Below are 20,934 nucleotides of genomic sequence, written 5' to 3'. Positions count from 1 at the left end.
CAGTCTGGATGGTCCTTTTAATCTTTGGTCCGGTGCACATGGCATCCATTTTTTCCGAAAGCAACCTGGAATGCTGATTCATCTGACCACAATACACGTTTCCACTGTGTGATGGTCCATCCTAGATGCCTCCGAGCCCAGTGAAGTCGACGCCGCTTCTGGACATGGTTAACATAAGGCTTCTTTTTTGCACAGTAAAGTTTTAAGTGGCATTTGTGCATGTAACTCTGTATTGTAGTGCTTGACAAAGGTTTGCTAAAGTAATCTCTCACCCATGTGGTTATATCAGCTATTGTTGAGTGGTGGTTCTTGATGCAGTGCCGTCTAAGGGATCAGAGATCACGGGCGTTCAGCTTAAGTTTGCGCCCTTGGCCTTTACGCACTGAAATTCCTCCCGATTCCTCGAATGGTTTAATGATATTATGCACTGTAGAGGGAGAAATATGCAAATCCCTTCCAATCTTTCTTTGAGGTACATTGTTTTTAAACATTTCAATCATTTTCTCACACATTTGTTGACAAACTGGAGATCCTCTGACCATCTTTGCTCATCAAAGACTCAGCCTTTTCTTGGATGCTGCTTTTGTACCAAACCATGATCACCTGTTGACATCACCTGTTTGGAATCACATCATTATTTAGTTTTTTTACCTCATTACTAGCCCTAAATTGCCCCCGTGCCAACTTTTTTTGGAATGTGTTACGGGCCTGAAATGCAAGAATGGATGTTTATTAATAAGTTGAGCAGATAGAAAATGAAATATCTTGGGTTCAAACTGTCTGCAATCAAATAAAAGTCAAAGTAAATGTAAGGAACACTGCATTTTTATTTTATTTGCATTTTCCATACTGTCCCAACTTTTTTCAGATTTAGTGTTGTAGATTGGAAGTGCCTGTAAAATTGCTTATTGACTCTAGGAAAAATTAGGAAGGTGGTAATTTTTAATGCTAAAGAAAAGGGTTTGTCCTAAATCAGCCAGTTAGGAGCTACTTTTAATGTATGATGATGTGTAAATGCTGACCTGGCCACTATTTGTTCTGTGGTGATTCTTTTTCATTCATGTATAGGGTAGAGTGTGACCAAGTGTATCACAACATATGACTTGGTCAGTAACTGTACACCTACAAAGTGCATCAATTAGATACTCATTGACCTGTTCCTAATAAACTACCAGATTAATGTAGTATGAAATACAATGCCCTTAGTTATATTATGCTATGGATTAAATGTACAGTTAAAAGCAACACTTTGTTTTACATCAATTATTTAGATGACCCTCCTTAACCCCATGAGAAACTCTACCTAGTGACTGTATGCTCATCTACTGACCATCTCTTTGTTGTTTTATTTTTTTACTCCTAATGCCTGATGTACAATATTTATTTACTTAGATGACTTTCTTGTTCAGCACCTGCTTTTTAAGCCTGTCATGCTTTCTCACTTTGCATACAGGACCAGCAATGACGCAAAAGCTAACAGAAGAGCCCTGTTTTACGTCTCAGTCAGCCAGTGGCTTTCTATACCATGCCACGCTCTGCCACATATTCAAATAAGCCAGAGGTGGTAAACTAAGGCTAGTGGCTGGCCACTGACAATACATGGCCTTGTGATGGCTTCATTTGTTTTACAAACGAGTTTGATGGTGTTGGGCACATGAAAGACATCAAACAGCCAGGTCTGATGAATTCCAAGTGGGGTCGTGCCATTTCAATATGAATATAGTACTGCTGATTCTGTTGCTTTACTTTCATTACTTCTTTCTTTATAATAAATAAGAGGAAGTTTTTTTTTTTCATTTAGCTTTGATTTGCCATAAATGAAGATGAATGTGCAAGTAAGATCAGCCTCAAGCTTATTGAGTACACCGGTCAGACATAACATTATGACCACCTCCTTGTTTCTACACTCACTATCCATTTGATCAGCTCCACTTACCATATAGAAGCACTTTGTAGTTCTACATACCTTTTTAGCCTGCTTTCACACAGTTCTTCAATGGTCAGGACCCCCACAGGTATTATATAGGTGGTGGATCATTCTCAGCACTGCAGTTACACTGACATGGTGGTTGTGTGTTAGTGTGTGTTGTGCTGGCATGAGTGGATAAGACACAGCAGCGCTGCTGGAGTTTTTAAATACCATGTCCACTCACTGTCCACTCTATTAGACACTCCTACCTAGTTGGTCCACCTTGTAGATGTAAAGTCAGAGACGATCTCTCATCTATTGCTGCTGTTTGAGTTGGTCATCTTCTAGACCTTCATTAGTGGTCACAGGATGCTGCCCACGGGGTGCTGTTGGATGGATATTTTTGGTTGGTGGACTATTCTCAGTCCAGCAGTGACAGTGAGGTGTTTAAAACTCCAGCAGCGCTGCTGTGTCTTATCCACTCATACCAGCACAACACACACTAACACACCACCACCATGTCAGTGTCACTGCAGTGCTGAGAATGATCCACCACCCAAATAATACCTACTCTGTGGTGGTCCTGACTATTGAAGAACAGCATGAAAGGGGGCTAACAAAGCATGCAGAGAAACAGATGGACTACAGTCAGTAATTGTGGAACTACAAAGTGCTTCTATATGGAAACAAGAAGGTGATTTTAATGTTATGGCTAATCAGTAGATGGATGGATAGTTATACTGTATATAAGAACATTCTTAAATTACATTTTACTTATAAGAGGGTAAAGGGTGGCATTAACGTTTAAAGCTATTTATTTTTAAAAATGTCCCCCAATATATTATCCATCTTTTACAAGCATGACAATTATATGGGAGCAATGGACCTGTTTATAGCTACATATATTTATGCCTAATATGGGAGGAGGGTTTCTGTGGATGCATTTATTATGAGTTATGAGGTGGTTTAGAAATGAACAGGCCTGTGCACCCCCACTCCAACAGCGGCTTTGTCCACTCCATTCTCTCTCCTCCTACTGTAATCAGCACTGATTGGCTGGCTGGCTGCATCCAATATGAACACAGTCCCTTATTTGGAAGGTGTCGACAGGACTGATGCTCCCCCCCCCCCCCCCCACAAGCACACCGTCCTCACTCTCCTGCCATTTTTATCATGACACAGGCACAGATTACTGCTCTCATCATTAACCTGCTCTCCGTCAGCATCTCGAGTCAGCCAACATCTTTTTACCGGCCATCCTTTCTGTCCCGAGATACGGACCGAAAGCTGATTCATGGTTAGACGGGGAAATTTTCATCTTTCAGAAGTAACACGGCTGCTTGCAAAGATGCCTGAAGCTAATTACTTACGCTCTGTCTCTTTGGGCTATATAAAGGTATGGCATGCTGCTGTTTCCTGTTTTACATGGAGCTGTGAGGAGTTCTGAATTAGGATGTTGAAGAATGAAAGATGTTGTACCTTGTGTTGTTGCCGGGGTGGGAAATTGGCCGAAGCTGATGAGCTGTTTGATGCGGTTTAAATAATGAATTGTTCAATCACTGTTTAAGTGATGTCACATGATCGAATATGATTACGGGCTATATGAAATGGATAGAATTTTGTTTGGTCTAGTATCGATGTAACCATAGTTGGCCCAAAAATAACTGGGCTACGTAGACTGGCATTTATCCATCATATACAACGAATACAAAAGAAAAAGCATGGCATGGCAGGTAATCTTTGTGCTGCGCAGCTTCAGAGACCTGGGTTCAATTCTAATCTTTGGTTTTGCTCTTTGTGGAGTTTGTATTATTACATAAACAGTAAACGGGATTATTACATTAGTCAAGATTTTAATGGGATACATACATGAATCAGCCATAACATTAAAACCACCTCCTTGTTTCTACACTTACTGTCCACTTTATCAGCTCCACTTACCATATAGGAGCACTTGGTAGTTCTACAATTACTGTCTGTAGTCCATCTGTTTCTCTGCATGCTTTGTTAGCCCCCCACAGGACCACCACAGAGTAGGTATTATTTAGGTGGTGGATCATTCTGAGCACAGCAGCGCTGCTGGAGTTTTTAAATACCATGTTCACTTACTGTCCCCTCTATCAGACACTCCAATTTAGTTGGTCCACCTTGAAGATGTAAAGTCAGAGACGATCGCTCATCTATTGCTGCTGTTCAAGTTGGTCATCTTCTAGACCTTCATCAGTGGTCACAGGACGCTGCCCATGGGGTGCTGTTGGCTGGATGTTTTTGGTTAGTGGACTATTTTCAGTCCAGCAGTGACAGTGAGGTGTTTAAAAACTCCATCAGGGCTGCTGTGTCTTATCCACTCATACCAGCACAACACACACTTAGGGCTGGGCGATTTTCACGATTAATTCGGTTAATCAGAATGAACGTTTTCACCCGATGTTAGAATGTGACAATCGCGATTGTTTACATACTTTATATTTTTACTAAAATACCAACATGACACGAGGCAGAAACTGACCAGACGCTCGCGGAATATAAATCAGGGAAAGTTTAATATAAAAAGGCAAAAAGTGTACAAAACCAGGTCAGAGTCCAAAACCAGAGGATAAACTAAAACAGTAAACGGAAGACAACAAGTGTTATACACGGTAACGGTTAGATTCAGAAATAAGGAGCGTAAACACGATCGGTAAAACGAGACACAAACAGAAGAGTTTAATTAAGATTCACTGAATCGAAAACCGCTGAACTGAATCAAAACTCCGGCGCGGATTGGCTGACCGGGGACATGTGACGGTCCGTGGAAACATGGGAGTTGTAGTCTATATAGTTAGAAGCAGAACGTGCCCCCTCCATCCACCCCCCAATCACAAGAGGACAAAATCAAAGCTGAGCTGAGTGATTACTTCACCCCCCCTCCCCCAGTATAGATACTGATACAGACTCGCTCAGTGGTGGAAACAGCACAGCACAGACTCGTGTTTCTTTTAAGAAACCTGTAAAGAACTTTTTTTTAGTCCTTTTCCTAATGTAAGGTTTTGCTGCACATTATTTAAAAAAAAAAGAGTTGTTTGTGAGCTATTCTTATAAAGCATATAGATAATTCAGATTTCCATTTTGTTTTTAATCATTGTGATCGTTATTGTTATAAATTTTTAGATCCTTAAAAGGATAATTATAGGTGGTGGTGGTACTATTTTTGCACTTCTGCAGTCATTTTAATTTACAATGCAAAAAAAAGTAATCTGAGTCTTATTTCAATTGCATTATACAAGAACAAAAAAAATCGAAATCGTAATCGACAATCGGTTATAATTTTAAAATAATCGAGATTTTTTTTTTGGGCAAAATCACCCAGCCCTACACACACTAACACACCACCACCATGTCAGTGTCAATGCAGTGCTGAGAATGATCCACCACCCAAATAATACCTGCTCTGTAGTGGTCCTCTGGGGGTCCTGACCATTGAAGAACAGGGTTAAAGGAGGCTAACAAAGCATGTAGAGAAACAGATGGACTACAGTCAGTAATTGTAGAACTACAAAGTGCTCCTATATGGTAAGTGGAGCTGATAAATGGACAGTGAGTGTAGAAACAAGGAGGTGGTTTTAATGTTATGGCTGCTCGGTGTATACTGTATGTGAAATACATTGCTTCTGATTAGGGTTACAGTGGGTCCAGACAGGGTGAAAAGTCAACGCAGGACATCACTCAGATTAGTTTAATCACTGACATCTAAGCACAATCAATTCACCTACTGGTTAGTTTTTGGAAGGTGAAAAGAAACTGAATGACCTGTAGTGAAGATCCTAATTTTATGTATTATTGAGTCGGGTAGTTTTAGTGCTGCACATCTCCACTGTCCTTGGTTCAAGCCTTAACATTAGGTGGATCACATGTCCCTGATAAGGATTGAACACAGTGTGGGTGTCTGATTAGAAATAAGCTGTTACTTATAACTAATTAATAAAATAAAACGTGATACTTAAAATATAGATCACAGCAAGAATAATATTACCAGAAGTGACAAAGATGACATCCTAACAAACCATTTTCTTGATGTTTCTTACTGTAATTTTGCATTTTGAATGTTTCCCTCACCATATCTCTGATTTGTGTGCTTTAGTTCAAGAGGATGCTAAACAGAGAGCTCACACACCTGTCTGAGATGAGCCGATCTGGAAACCAGGTCTCCGAGTACATCTCCAACACTTTTTTAGGTAATTCACTTTGATTTTAACTTTCAGGATTTAACACATGGCCTTTCCAACAATGATCTACACAAGTGCTTTGTTATGTCCTTGGTAGATATGTCCTCACACTAATACAACCTGTCTGCAATTTACCAGGACTATTAGAATAAAACAGAGAAAGACTGTCAGACAGAGGAGTTGAAATGAGTAATCAGAACTAATAAAACTTTACAGGCCTCATTATAGCATAAACCTATTGTAGGGAGCAGGTTTAATGCAGAGATGGGGACTCGAGTCTGTGACACACACAGCGACTTCAGACTCGACTCGGACTTGACTCATGACTCGCAAAAAATGACTTGTGGACAACACAAGTTAGCCGCATGTGTTAACATTAGTTACGTGTGACAATTATATATATATATATATATATATATATATATATATATATATATATATATATATATATATATATATATATATATATATATATATATATATATATATATATATATATATATATATATATATATATATATATATATATATATATATATATATATATATATATATATATATATATATATATATATATATATATATATATATATATATATATATATATATATATATATATATATATATATATATATATATATATATATATATATATATATATATATATATATATATATATATATATATATATATATATATATGATCCGACATCATTCTGATCGTGTCATTTTCTACTTTCTAATAACACTCCAGCCGTTTTAACCCACAACGCATGCAATGGGTAAATGTTCCAGCCAGCAACCAGAGTAGTGATGAAGCCTCGCTCCCTACTCCCTACTTTGGATTGGAATCTCACTTCAAATGGTGGAATACCCTACATAGTGCACTTCACAGGAACAACTGGGGTGAATGGAACGCTCCTACAGAATTGGCGCTAATGGCTGAAAGGACCGCTTTCTGAACCACTCAGTCTGATTTTCATTTTTAGTAAGAAGTGCTGTTATTTGCATTTATTCAGTTTGCGTCACACAGACGATGTGTCGATGAAACGCTTGATTGGCTTTCTAACGAGTTAGTGTTTTACTTCACAACCGGGAAAAGTTTGGAGGTTTTAAATTATATGCACATTTACAAAATAACAGATTATATTTCAAATGGGACAACACACGGTTATACATTTAATAGCATCTGGAAGAACATTAGCTAAGGTAAGCAGTGGTTATTAGGAATGTAACGATTCACATGTAAAGTGAATCGATATTCACTTTAAACAGCAGAGGGCCTGGCGCTATACAGCTCGCCTTGATGACGTCACTGGCGCCATACGCCTGGTTGCCAAATTCGGGGGTTTTCAGCCAAATTGGGCTTAATTCAAAATTGTTTTGCATAGTTTGTGCCTACCTCAGAAATAAAAGATAATCACAAAGTATTTTATTTTCTTTTTTTAAGAGAAATGATAAAAGGAAACGTCGTCATCATTTGTCTTCAATTTCAGTAAAAAAAAAAAAAAAATCGGGAAAAATATTATCGTGAACCCAGTATCGTGATCGCATCGTATCGTGGGTAGAGTGTATCGTTACATCCCTAGTGGTTATGGATTTTTTTTTTTGCTGTGTTTTGGATTTTGGCCGCTGTGCTGTGATTTATCGAGCGCTTTTGTTTTGCAATGAAAACAAAACAAAACGTATCAGTTTAAGCTTTTAACTTGTACCTTCTTGCTACGGAAATCACATTCATTTGCACAATGACTAGGAAAGTAAAGGCACTGAGTAAAACATCAAAATACAGTCGCTAATCTGTTGTTTTTTATCTGAACTTACATATATGTTTTGTGTAGATTATATTGACTCGTGACTTGACTCGGACTCTAGCCTAAAGACTCGTGACTTGACTCGGACTCGTATTTTGTGACTTGTGAACATCTCTGGTTTAATGCTATACTGATTGCACTGTTCTCTTGCAGACAAGCAGCATGACGTGGAGATGCCCTCGCCTCAGAAGGAGAAAGAGAAGAAGAAAAAGCCCATGTCGCAAATAAGTGGTGTGAAGAAGCTAATGTACAGTACAAGCCTCACCAACTCCAATATCCCACGCTTTGGAGTCAAGACGGATACAGAGGACTCCTTAGCCAAGGTGAGACCACTGAGGGTTCATTTATTTTGGAGAGATACTTTAATCACTCATACCTCTTCAACCAGAGATTGGCCTTCAATCGCCTTAATTAAATCCTGATCTGTTGCAAAGACTGAGGCTGACCTTGTGAGAAGGGCACTTTTGTGTCATGTAACCTAAATGTTGATTATTCATCGACTTAGATTTATTCAGGAAAGCATTTATAAGATCAGAAACTGATGATGGATGTGAAGAGCTAATGGATTGAAGCACTGCCTTGCAAGAGAGCAGCCTCTTAACCCAAAGATGTGTAGTTAGTTTCAGCATTTGATAATATATTAGAATTTCCTTGAGTAAAGCCAACTGTTTGTGATTAACAGCAGAAAGTTTCTTTATGCAAAATAGATTCAGGGTTTAAAATTTAATTAATCTGCTTTATGTTAGTGGATAAGAGAAGGTGGGTCATGATTGACCTCTGGAACAATAGGAGTATCCAGAATGTTAAGACTATACAAAGCTTAATGACTTATATAGAAGCACTTTGTAGTTCAACAATTACTGAGTGTAGTCCATCTGTTTCTCTGCATGCTTTGTTACCCCCCTTTCAAGCTGTTCTTCAATGGTCAGGACCCCCACAGGACCACCATAGAGCAGGTATTATTTAGGTGATGGATCATTCTCAGTATTGCTGACATGGTGGTGGCAAGCTGTAGTCTAGTGGTTAAGGCACAGGACTAGTAATCCATAGGTTGCTGGTTCAAGCCCCACCACTGCTAGGTTGCTGCTGTTGGGCCCTTGAGCAAGGCCCTTAACCCTCAGTTGCTCAGACTGTATACTGTAACTGTACTGTAAATCGCTTTGGATAAAGCCGTCTGCTAAATGCTGAAAATGTCAAATGTGTTGTGCTGGTATGAGTGGATCAGACACAGCAGCACTGCTGGAGTTTTTAAATACCGTGTCCATTCTCTAAATACCGGGACTATTCTCAGTCCAGCAGTGACAGTGAGGTGTTTAAAAACTCCATCAGCGCTGCTGTGTCTGATCCACTCATACCAGCACAACACACACTAACACACCACCACCATGTCAGTGTCACTGCATAGTGAGAATGATCCACCACCCAAATAATACCTGCTCTGTTGTGGTCTTGGGAATCCTGACCATTAAAGAACAGCATGAAAGGGGGCTAACGAAGCATGCAGAGAAACAGATGGACTACATTCAGTAATTGTAGAACTACAAAGTGCTTCTACATGGTAAGTGGAGCTGATAACACGGACAGTGAGTGTTAAGTGGAGCTGATAACACGGACAGTGAGTGTAGAAACAAGAAGGTGGATCTCTAATGTCCAAATAAAACTAAACTGAATTAAATACTTTCACTGCAGGAACTGGAAGACATCAACAAATGGGGCCTTAATGTTTTCAGAATCACAGAATTTTCTGGGAACAGACCATTAACAGTGATAATGTACACCATTTTACAGGTAAATTCCTCATTGCTAAACAACATTACCTCTACTCGATGAAGTCAACAAACTAATGCTGCCGTTGAGTAATACGCGTTAATAAACTGCTGTTGTTCTTTTGCAGGAAAGAGACTTGCTCAAGACATTTAAAATTCCATTAGACACTTTTATAACCTACCTGATGACCTTAGAAGACCATTATCATGCAGACGTGGCGTATCATAACAACATCCATGCTGCTGACGTCACACAATCCACCCACGTGCTGCTTTCCACACCCGCTTTAGAGGTAAACCAGCCACATCATCACACCAGAAATCACAGGTTCTTCTTGGTCTTCGCTCTAAAATAGAAACAATCATGTAAGAAATTACATTTCACACTGTTTGGAAGAACTTCACACTTATTCAGTTTTATCGGTCCATCTGCTTGCTGCTGCCGATTATAGAATCAGACCTTGGCAGTGCGATGCACGAGATACTATTTTTAGAGACGTGACGACAACTTTGCTTCTAATTTGGGCTTTTTGCACGTTTTGTCTCCTCTTGCAGGCAGTTTTCACAGACCTCGAAATTCTCGCTGCCATTTTTGCCAGTGCTATTCATGACGTGGACCACCCGGGGGTCTCAAACCAGTTCCTTATTAACACCAGTGAGTATTTAGGTCTTATAAACACTTCTGACACCTTGCATTGTTTCATTAGGAGAAAACTTGAAGGCATCTAGTTTTTTCCAATGCTGTACTCATCACAAAACAAATCCTCCCACATCACACAATGCACAATTAAAGCTAGAAAATCCTATTTTCAGAAAGTTGGAAACGAAGAAAATTTATTTTGTTCAGTAAATTCTTATGTTGTGAAGGTGGGTGTAAGATCGGCTCCACTGTTAAGGTGGTTTACATGCTTAATAGAACAATCTTCTGTCGTGGCAAAAAATGCCCTTTTAACTAGTATCTGGATGCCCCCACTCACATACACAAAAAATTATATAATATGCGTACACAAAATATTATACACATAAAATTCCACCACACTTCATTTTTTTTTTTTTTATTCTGACCACTTGCGTTTTTATTAACAGCATTTATTTGTACTTCCATTTTTAATACTTAATTACTTTTGATACATTAAACATCAGATACTTTAAGCCTTTTACTCTAGTAATATTCTAAGAGGTGGCTTTTACTTCTATCAAAGTAAATTTCTGGTAAGATACTTGTACTTTATACTTTATATACACCGATCAGCCATAACATTAAAGCCACCTCCTTGTTTCTACACATATTGTCCATTTTATCGACCTCACTTAGCATATAGGAGCACTTTGTAGTTCTACAATTACTGACTGTAGTCGATTTGATTCTCTGCATGCTTTGTTCGCCCCCTTTCATGCTGTTCTTCAATGGTCAGGATCCCCACAGGACCACTACAGAGTAGGTATTATGTAGGTGGTGGATCATTCTCAGCACTGAAGTGACATTGACATGGTGGTGGTGGTGGTGGTGGTGTGTTAGTGTGTGCTGTGCTGGTATGAGTGAATAAGACACAGCACTGCCACTGCTGGACTGAGAATAGTCCACAAAACCAAAAATATCCAGCCAACAGCATCCTGTGACCACTGATGAAGGTCTAGAAGTTGACCAACTCAAACAGCAGCAATAGATGAGCGATCGTCTCTGACTTTACATCTACAAGGTGGACCAACTTGGTAGGAGTGTCTAATAGAGTGGACAGTGAGTGGACACGGTATTTAAAAACTCCAGCAGCACTGCTGTGTCTGATCCACTCATACCAGCACAACACACACTAACACACCACCATGTCAGTGTCACTGCAGTGCTGAGAATCATCCACCACTTAAATAATACCTACAATAATAGACAGTGAGTGTAGAAACAAGGAGGTGGTTTTAATGTTATTGCTGATCAGTGTATAAAGGACCTACTCTTGAATGACGTCAGAGCAATGAGAATTTACAGAAAAGGTCCTGTTTGTGTGTGCAGACTCCGAGTTGGCGCTCATGTACAATGACTCATCAGTGCTGGAGAACCATCACCTAGCTGTGGGCTTTAAGCTGCTCCAGGAAGAAAACTGTGACATCTTCCAGAACCTCACCAAAAAACAGAGACAATCCCTGCGGAAAATGGTGATCGATATTGTAAGTGTAGCTGACGTTCTGCAGATGCACAAGCCATGAACGTTTGCTCTAAATATAGTTTTAACATTGTTTTTGTCTCTGTTTACACTTCAGGTATTAGCCACTGACATGTCTAAGCACATGAACCTACTGGCTGACTTGAAGACGATGGTGGAAACCAAAAAAGTGACCAGTTCTGGGGTGCTGCTCCTGGATAACTATTCCGACAGAATACAAGTAAGAGCAAAAGTCATCTCTAGACATTTAGATTAAGCACAGACAAAAACAAGTTGACCGTGGATACTGTAACAGTCTACACAGATGAGGCATAACATTATGACCACCTTCCTAATATTGTGGTGGTCCCCCTTTTGCTGCCAAAACAGCCCTGACTCGTCGAGACAGACTCCACTAGACCCCTGAAAACGTGCTGTGGTATCTGGCACCAAGATGTTGGCAGCACATCCTTTAACTCTTCTAAGTGTCGAGGTGGGGCGTCTATGGATCGAACTTGTTTGTCCAGCACATCCCACAGATGCTCAATTATATTGAGATCTGGGGAATTTGGAGGCCGAATCAACACCTCAAACTCGTTGTTGTGCTCCTCAAACCATTCCTGAAGCATTTTTGCTTTGTGGCAGGGCGCATCATCCTGCTGAAAGAGGCCACAAATATCAGGGAATACCGTTTCCATGAAAGGGTGTACATGGTCTGCAGGACACAAGGTTTCCAAGCAGAACATTGCCCAAATCGCATTCGGCGGTGGACAGGGGTCAGCATAAGCACTCTGACTGGTCTGCGCCTATGCAGCCCCATACGCAACAAACTGTGATGCACTGTGTATTCTGACACCTTTCTATCAGAACCAGCATTAACTTCTTCAGCAATTTGAGCTACAGTAGCTCGTCTTGGCCTTGGCTGCCCATGACCCTGTCACCGGTTTACCACTGTTCCTTCCTTGGACAACTTTTGATAGATACTGAGCATTGCAGACCGGGAACACCCCACAAGAGCTGCAGTTTTGGAGATGCTCTGACCCAGTCGTCTAGCCATCACAATTTGGCCCTTGTCAAACTCGCTCAAATTCTTAAGCAGCAATTCACTTGCTGCCTAATATATCCCACCCACTAACAGGTGCGGTGATGAAGAGATAATCAGTGTTATTCACTTCACCTGTCAGTTGTCATAATGTTATGCCTGGTCGGTGTATATTAGATGCTGACCCTGTTTTAGATATTAAACATTAATACTTACACTTAGCACTTCAGCAGATAAAGGTTTTAACCCAGCAAGTCTATACAATAAAATGTATATACAGCATTAAACCCCTTCCACCAATCAAATACGTTTATGGTTTAGAAGAAGTCTTCATGTTATTGTGTGATGTCGGACGTGCATATATGAACACCGATCAGCCATAACATTAAAACCACCTCGCTGTTTCTAACTGTCCATTTTATCAACCCCACTTGCCATGTAGAAGCACTTTGTAGTTCTACAATTACTGACTGTAGTCCATCTGTTTCTCTGCATGCTTTGTTAGCCCCCTTTCATGCTGTTCTTCAATGGTTAGGACCACCACAGAGTAGGTATCATTTGGGTGGTGGATCAATCTCAGCACTGCAGTGACACTGACATGGTGGTGGTGTGTTAGTGTGTGTTGTGCTGGTATGAGTGGATAAGACACAGCAGCGCTGTTGGTCACTGCTGGAGTGAGAATAGTCCACCAACCAAAAATATCCAGCCAACAGCGCCCCGTGGGCAGCGCCCTGTGACCACTGATAAAGGTCTAAAAGATGACCAACTCAAACAGCAGCAATAGATGAGCGATCGTCTCTGACTTTACATCTACAAGGTGGACCAACTAGGTAGGAGTGTCTAATAGAGTGGACAGTGAGTGGACACAGTATTTAAAAACTCCAGCAGCGCTGCTGTCTCTTATCCACTCATACCAGCTCAACACACACTAACACAACAACACTGTCAGTGTCACTGCAGTGCTGAGAATGATCCACCACCTAAATAATACCTGCACTGTGGTGGTCCTGACCATTGAAGAACAGCATGAAAGGGGGCTAACAAAGCATGCAGAAAAACAGATGGACTACAGTCAGTAATTGTAGAACTACACAGTGCTCCTATATGGTAAGTGCACAGCAGGTAAGCTTTAATGGCGGAGATTTATCCCCAATCAACATAATTGTTCATTTCAGTGTTTGTGCAAGTGGTGTTTCAATTTGTGTGATGCAGTATACGTCCCAATCAGCAATAAATTGGTCCACTTGCCTGGTCACTCTAGAAGAGAAGTACTGGTCCAGGAATCAATGGGTCTGTCTATAGACAGCATAGATCATCCTACACGTGCTTCTGAAAAGAAGACTTCTAAATCTACATGTAGATTCTTAGATGCCTTAAAATGCTTCATACTGTGATGCCAAATATGAGAGAGCTCTGTTATCCCAGCATTCAGTGTGGCAGAAGGGTAGCTCACTAGGTTTCCAGACAGACCCAGTGAAAGATGCACAGACCTAGTCTTCTATAAGAGAAATGAAATGATGTGTGTTTTGTGAATACCAGGTGCTGCAGAACATGGTCCACTGTGCAGACCTGAGTAACCCAACCAAACCACTGCAGCTGTACAGACAGTGGACAGACCGCATCATGGAGGAGTTCTTCAGCCAGGGTGACCGAGAGAGGGAGCGTGGTATGGAGATCAGCCCCATGTGTGATAAACACAATGCCTCTGTGGAGAAATCGCAGGTACGTGCAGGTATCTGCCGAGTGCCAAAGAGGCACCTTAGAGTAACCATTGGCTCCAGTATGCCAACACAACCACATAGCACAGTTTAAACAAGGGGAAGGAGGTGAGCATGTGTAGGGTTGGTGTGGTTACCAGTTTGCATGTTAATGAAACTATTCACTTTACGTTCTAGTAAACAAATAAAGTGACTCATTGGGGCAGTGAGGGGTCAAAACCCCACCCAAAGTCACTGTTTGTGAGTTTTGCATGTTCTTTTCTTGTGTTCCTCTACCGCCTAAAACATGCCAAACAATAGACTGGTGCACTGTTGTATTTTACAATATATTGGAATGTTTCCATTTACACTGATCAGCCATAACATTAAAACCACCTCCTTGTTTCTACACTCACTGTCCTTTTTATCAGCTCCACTTACCACATAGAAGCACTTTGTAGCTCTACAATTACTGACTGTAGTCCATCTGTGTCTCTGCATGCTTTGTCATCCCCCTTTCATGCTGTTCTTCAATGGTCAGGACCACCACAGAGTAGGTATTACTTGGGTGGTGGATCATTCTCAGCACTGCAGTGACACTGACATGGTGGTGGTGTGTTAGTGTGTGTTGTGCTGGTATGAGTGGATCAGACACAGCAATGCTGATGGAGTATTTTAAACGCCTCACTGTCCTTGCTGGATTGAGAATAGCCCACCAACCAATATCCAGCCAACAGCGCCCCATGGGTAGTGTCCTGTGACCACTGATGAAGGTCTAGAACAGGGGTCGGCAACCTTTAACACCCAAAGAGCCATTTGGACCCGGTTTCCACGGAAAAGAAAACACTGGGAGCCGCAAATACTTTTTGACATCTAAAATGAAGATAACGCTGTATATATTGTTTTTTTTACCTTTACGCTTACGAGTTGAAGGTCTCTTTCAAATGAATTAAAAAGCTGAACTTTAATCCTTTAATCCTTATATCGCCTTTGGGCTTTCGGAGCGTGTAGCGGAGCCTTGACCTGAACCTCTGCGCACAGCGTCTGCAAATCGGGGCTGTACGAAGTCACTTTCATCTTTACGCAGGACTGTAAGCTGCCGTCTGTGAGGTGTGAGCGGTGTTTGTTTTTAACATTGTTCATGGTGGAGAATAGCTGCTCACATACATATGTGGATCCGAAGTTCGACTGTACTTATAATTTATTTTCCCAAGCCACGCGGAGCCGCAGTATAAGGATGAATGAGCCGCATGCGGCTCCGGAGCCGCGGGTTGCCGACCCCTGGTCTAGAAGATGACCAACTCAAACAGCAGCAACAGATGAGCGATCGTGGGTGGACCAACTAGGTAGAAGTGTCTAATAGAGTGGACAGTGAGTGGACACGGTATTTAAAAACTCCATCAGCGCTGCTGTGTCTGATCCACTTGTACACCACCACCATGTCAGTGTCACTGCAGTGCTGAGAATGATCTACCACCTCAATAATACCTGCTCTGTAGTGGTCCTGTGGGGGTCCTGACCATTGAAGAACAGGGTGAAAGCAGGCTAAAAAAGTATGTAGAGAAACAGATGGACTACAGTCAGTAATTGTAGAACTAAAAAGTGCTTTTATATGGTAAGTGGAGCTGATAAAATGGACAGTGAGTGTTGAAACAAAGATGTGGTTTTAATGTTATGGCTGATCAGTGTATGTTGGACTAGAAGGCCTGGCTTGCAGTTGGCATTCCATTCCATCTCAATTGGGGTTAGGGTCAGGACTACTGTCTGAGAATTGTTTCTTTAAACACCGTCTTTGTCCATTTGGTTGCAGGTCGGCTTCATCGATTACATTGTCCACCCTCTGTGGGAGACGTGGGCCGACCTAGTTCACCCGGACGCCCAGGACATCCTGGACACCCTGGAGGACAACAGAGAGTGGTACCAGAGCACCATTCCGCAGAGCCCGTCCCCTGCGCCCGAGCAGAAAGACGAGAGTGGACGACCCGCTGCGACGAACGCCACGGACAAGTTCCAGTTTGAGCTCACACTGGAAGAGGACGGCGAAACGGACACAGAGAAGGACAGCGGCAGCCAGCCTGAGGAGGAGGAGGAGGAGGAGGAGGAGGAGGAGAACAGCTGCAGCGACTCCAAAACTCTGTGCACGCAGGACTCGGAGTGCACCGAGATTCCGCTGGACGAGAAGGTGGAAGGAGACGAGGCAGAGCAGGACGGTCATACGTGTGAGGAAGCCTCCAGTGATGCAAACACTGTAGAAGAGGAGGAGGATGAGGAGGAGGATGAGGAGGAGGATGAGGATGAGGAGCCTGCTGGAACGTAGCGGTGCGGGACTCGCTGTGAAGCATGTCTCAGTGAAACGCACACACAGAGGGAAAAGTAATAATGGAGGAAAGTTCCAAAGCGCACCTTGCACTCCGCCTCGGCCGCTGCTCTCTCCTAGAGACTCCAGGGCAAACGGACTCTGCTAGATTGTGGTTTCTTTGCACTCAGGAATAACATTTAGTCCTTTTTTTCTTTGCTTTGGGTTGTTTACCTTTGTCGTGAGCCTGTGCTCCTCTGCCCCCGTCCGAGGTTGGCATGTGCACACGTGCGTGTGTGGCTGGCTTTGAAAGTGCTTTCGTGCCCTTTGTGTGGGCAGCTGCATAAAGGATCCGGAAGTCAAACGCATGCTTAGGAGCGCTGACGAAACCCACTGCGGCGTACAGACACTCGGTCAGTCACGGCCACCGGGGCAGACGGTAAATGAATCGGAATGTGTTCTCTGGCTTTTTTACAGAACTTTCTTTTTCTACATTTTAAGTCTTCCTAAAGAAACCTGACTCGACACACAAACAGGTCAGCGCCGTCACGTCACGGCCTCTGATTTGTTTTGTACGGTACATTTTTGCATAGACGTTAGTCTTCTTACAGAAACCCCAACAGCAGCGAGATCTAGTGAAGAGTAACTTGCAAGTATGCGCTTGTAATGGGCATCTAGTTTGGCATGAAGTGTGGCATTTTTGCAGCCACGATGCACAGGTACCCTGAATGGAAAATGTTTCTTGTATTTTCATTTACACAGATTAAACCATCACAGCCTCCCTCTTATCCCAGATGTAGTAAATCAGCAGGTACAACTGAGAGAGTTACAAGTGTTCAAAAGGACACCACTTAAACTAAAACTTACTAAAATGTAGTAATGTAGTGTATGTAATGTAATGTAATGTAGTGGCCTGTTGTTCAGATAGGGGTGGGACATTAAAAAGACAGATAGGGAATGCAATTACGACCTCTGCTTGCTGGCTGATTGATGGCGCCTGCACAGAGACGGGAAGAGAGTCAGGGTGTGTCTCTCCGTACACAGTGCTGATCCGCATTGCACTCGTCAAAGTGTAGGTGACAAAATGCATACGGCTTCTGCCCACGTGTCGGAGGGGCTTCGTTCTCCTCAATCAGAGTGGGGATCGGACTAATGCCTAATTCGCACTACACGATTTTTGCCCTGATTTTCGCTCGGCGACTGGTCGGCGCTAGATTTGCCGGCTCGGGAGCAACTCGGCGTTCGCGCGGCGATCAAAACTCGGCTCTCAATCGCTATGTGTGAACTACTCAACAGCTCCATCCAACCGGCTCGCCGAGCACTCGGCGACCAGATCGAGATTTCTAACATGTCAGATATCTGATCTCAGTTGCCCGACTGGCAATGAGTGCTGTGTCGAACAGCCAATGAGAACGCAAGATACGGTCTGAGGGGAAACGCAGGAGAGGAGTGTAAACAGGTGGGACAGGGGGATAATATAGTTTACATCAGAATACACCGGCACACACACACGTTTTACAGTATTTCTGACTTGATCCTCTACAAAACATAACACCAACACTGCATTGCAAAAATATTAATTAACCTCCAACTCACAATAGAACAATCCATACTGTTCGTGTTGCCAAATCCACTCAGATTCATTTATTTTTTCTCTTTGATTTTACGCTGCACATCAGAGCACAAACACTTTGATCTCTCGCTACTTGTTGACGTGCATTTTTGGACGTGGTATCATTAAACCCCTCGTCACTTCTCACATGTGTTTTTGTAAAAAAAAAAAAAAAACCAAAAAAAACGTGGTTTGGGAGATCAGAGAAGCTCGCCTGTGATTCCAGTTGGTGATAGATCGTGTAGTGTGAAACCCCCTATCACCGATCAGTCGTGTAGTGTGAAATACACACCGACTGAAAGACTCCCGAGTGCAAGAGATTCAGTCGTGTAGTGTGAACTGTACAGCGACCCGACAAATCAGAAAGTCGTGTAGTGTGAACTTGGCATAAGATGGATTGACATCATCGAGAGATGGATTGCATTATCAGGCGCTAATCTGATACAGGCGACATAAGACAGAGAGCACTGGAGAACGCTAAACATCTGTGCAGCCAACCATCGCAAGGCGATGACAATGACGTGGCACATACAACATACACATCTAAAAGCTGGTGTGGTGCCAGGTTTTCATACCAGCCAGGCCGGCAGTGGCTTCACTTGATCCAGCTGATTTAGTAGACCGGGTGCAACCGATAAAACAAGTAGAGTCAGATGTAGCTCAGGCTGGCTTGGGATGAAAACCTGCCAGCTCATCAGCTTTTACAGAGGGCCTTCTGAATGAATTTCCAGATATGGGATGTTTGGATTTGGCTGCAGGGCTTTCGTTAAGACGATTCAACATCGTTTGAACCTCCTTTTTTCTTTTTTTTTAATTAACCCTAATCTGAAACATGAGGAATGTAAATGAGGCCATTAGATCAAACACTTGTTTCCTGTTACACAATGTTTAGACTGTTTGTCACATGGTCACATGGTTCATCTAAAACCTTTTAGAACATTTAGAAGTCAACGAGACATTTTCCAAGTCACATGATCCGTACATTTCGGAATGACATATGCCTTCTGCACTGCACTCGAGCATCAGATAAACGTGTATCTGAACATACTCAAGTTTTCCATTCAAGGGAAATCTGCTGAGATGAAAGGACTAGCTAAAACCATCTACAATTACATTGATCAGGCATCGTGCACCGCTAATATGTTGTTCATGGGTCCGTGTACCTTTGGTCATTCGTTTTTCACTTCAAATCCCAGAGTTGAAAAACGGGAAAATGGGCCGTTATTCATTTCAGGATCAAAAATGAAATAAACAGGCAGAAATTTAAAAACTGATCGTATTTTAATTTTCTGAAATCAATATTTTTTTTATCAGTTCAACTGGAAATAACGCGCTAATGTGTACACTATATTGTCAAAGGTATTCACTCACCCATCCAAATCACTGAGTTCAGGTGTATTATTCACTTTCATGGCCAGGTGTATAAAACCCAAGCACCTAGGCATGCAGACTGCTTCTACAAACATTTGTAAAAGGTTGGGTCTAGTAATTATTTTGACTTTAATCTCGTAATTATTTTGACTTTAATCTACTAATTATTTCGACTTTAATCTCATACTTATTTCGACTTTAATCTAGCAATTATTTCGACTTTAATCTCATACTTATTTCGACCTTTATCTAGCAATTATTTCGACTTTAATCTCGTAATTATTTCGACTTTAATCTCATAATTATTTTGACTTTAATCTCATGATTATTTCGACTTTAATCTAGTAATTATTTTGACTTTAATCTCGTAATTATTTCAACTTTAATCTAGCAATTATTTCGACTTTGATCTCGTAATTATTTCGACTTTGATCTCGTAATTATTTTGACTTTAATCTCGTAATTATTTTGACTTTAATCTCGTAATTATTTTAACTTTAATCTCGTAATTATTTTGACTTTAATCTCGTAATTATTTTGACTTTAATGCAGTAATTATTTTGACTTTAATGCAGTAATTATTTTGACTTTAATGCAGTAATTATTTTGACTTTAATGCAGTAATTATTTTGACTTTAATGCAGTAATTATTTTGACTTTATTCTCAAAATCGAAACTTTAAAAAATATTTTTCTTTAAAGTGGCCCTAAGACGCGAGTCCTATACGGTAAAAAAAATATATTAAATGTCAATTTTGTGATGACTGTGAGACGTTTTTTTTAGAATCGCCCTTATATTTAGAAAAAAAAAGTTCTTGTGTGAATTACAAGGGCAGGGGAAAAAGTACAGCAGACACAAAAGTCAGAACAGGGGATGCGTCATCACATTATTATTTTTTGCTCTGTCTTCTCAACACTTGTGCTTGATTTACACCGTCTATATGAAGCAAATATATGCATGTCAGTTTAGCTCCGGTTGAACTGATAGAAAATTAAAATACGACCCGTTTTTCAATTTCTGCCTTTTTTTATCTTGAAACGACAAACGGCTCATTTTCTTGTTTTTCAGTTTTGGTTTTTGAAGTGAAA

General features: G+C 41.3%; 1 protein-coding gene across 1 annotated transcript in view; it reads left to right on the top strand.

Annotated features, from left to right (window-relative positions):
* The window catches only part of LOC134332931 (3',5'-cyclic-AMP phosphodiesterase 4D-like), a 214,805-nt gene that overhangs the window by 174,494 nt on the left and 19,377 nt on the right, over positions 1-20,934 (top strand). Inside the window, exons 7-16 of the mRNA XM_063014765.1 lie at positions 6,030-6,123; positions 8,078-8,247; positions 9,614-9,712; positions 9,819-9,983; positions 10,246-10,345; positions 11,699-11,853; positions 11,947-12,069; positions 14,410-14,592; positions 16,378-16,784; positions 17,203-17,302. Of these exons, the coding sequence (XP_062870835.1) occupies positions 6,030-6,123; positions 8,078-8,247; positions 9,614-9,712; positions 9,819-9,983; positions 10,246-10,345; positions 11,699-11,853; positions 11,947-12,069; positions 14,410-14,592; positions 16,378-16,784; positions 17,203-17,302 (1,596 nt within the window). The remainder of the gene's footprint in view (positions 1-6,029; positions 6,124-8,077; positions 8,248-9,613; positions 9,713-9,818; positions 9,984-10,245; positions 10,346-11,698; positions 11,854-11,946; positions 12,070-14,409; positions 14,593-16,377; positions 16,785-17,202; positions 17,303-20,934) is intronic.

Source organism: Trichomycterus rosablanca, chromosome 18 (assembly GCF_030014385.1).
Source record: "Trichomycterus rosablanca isolate fTriRos1 chromosome 18, fTriRos1.hap1, whole genome shotgun sequence".
NCBI classification, from domain to species: domain Eukaryota; kingdom Metazoa; phylum Chordata; class Actinopteri; order Siluriformes; family Trichomycteridae; genus Trichomycterus; species Trichomycterus rosablanca.
Note: the sequence above shows the minus strand (reverse complement) of the source record. Positions and strands in the feature narration are given on the sequence as shown.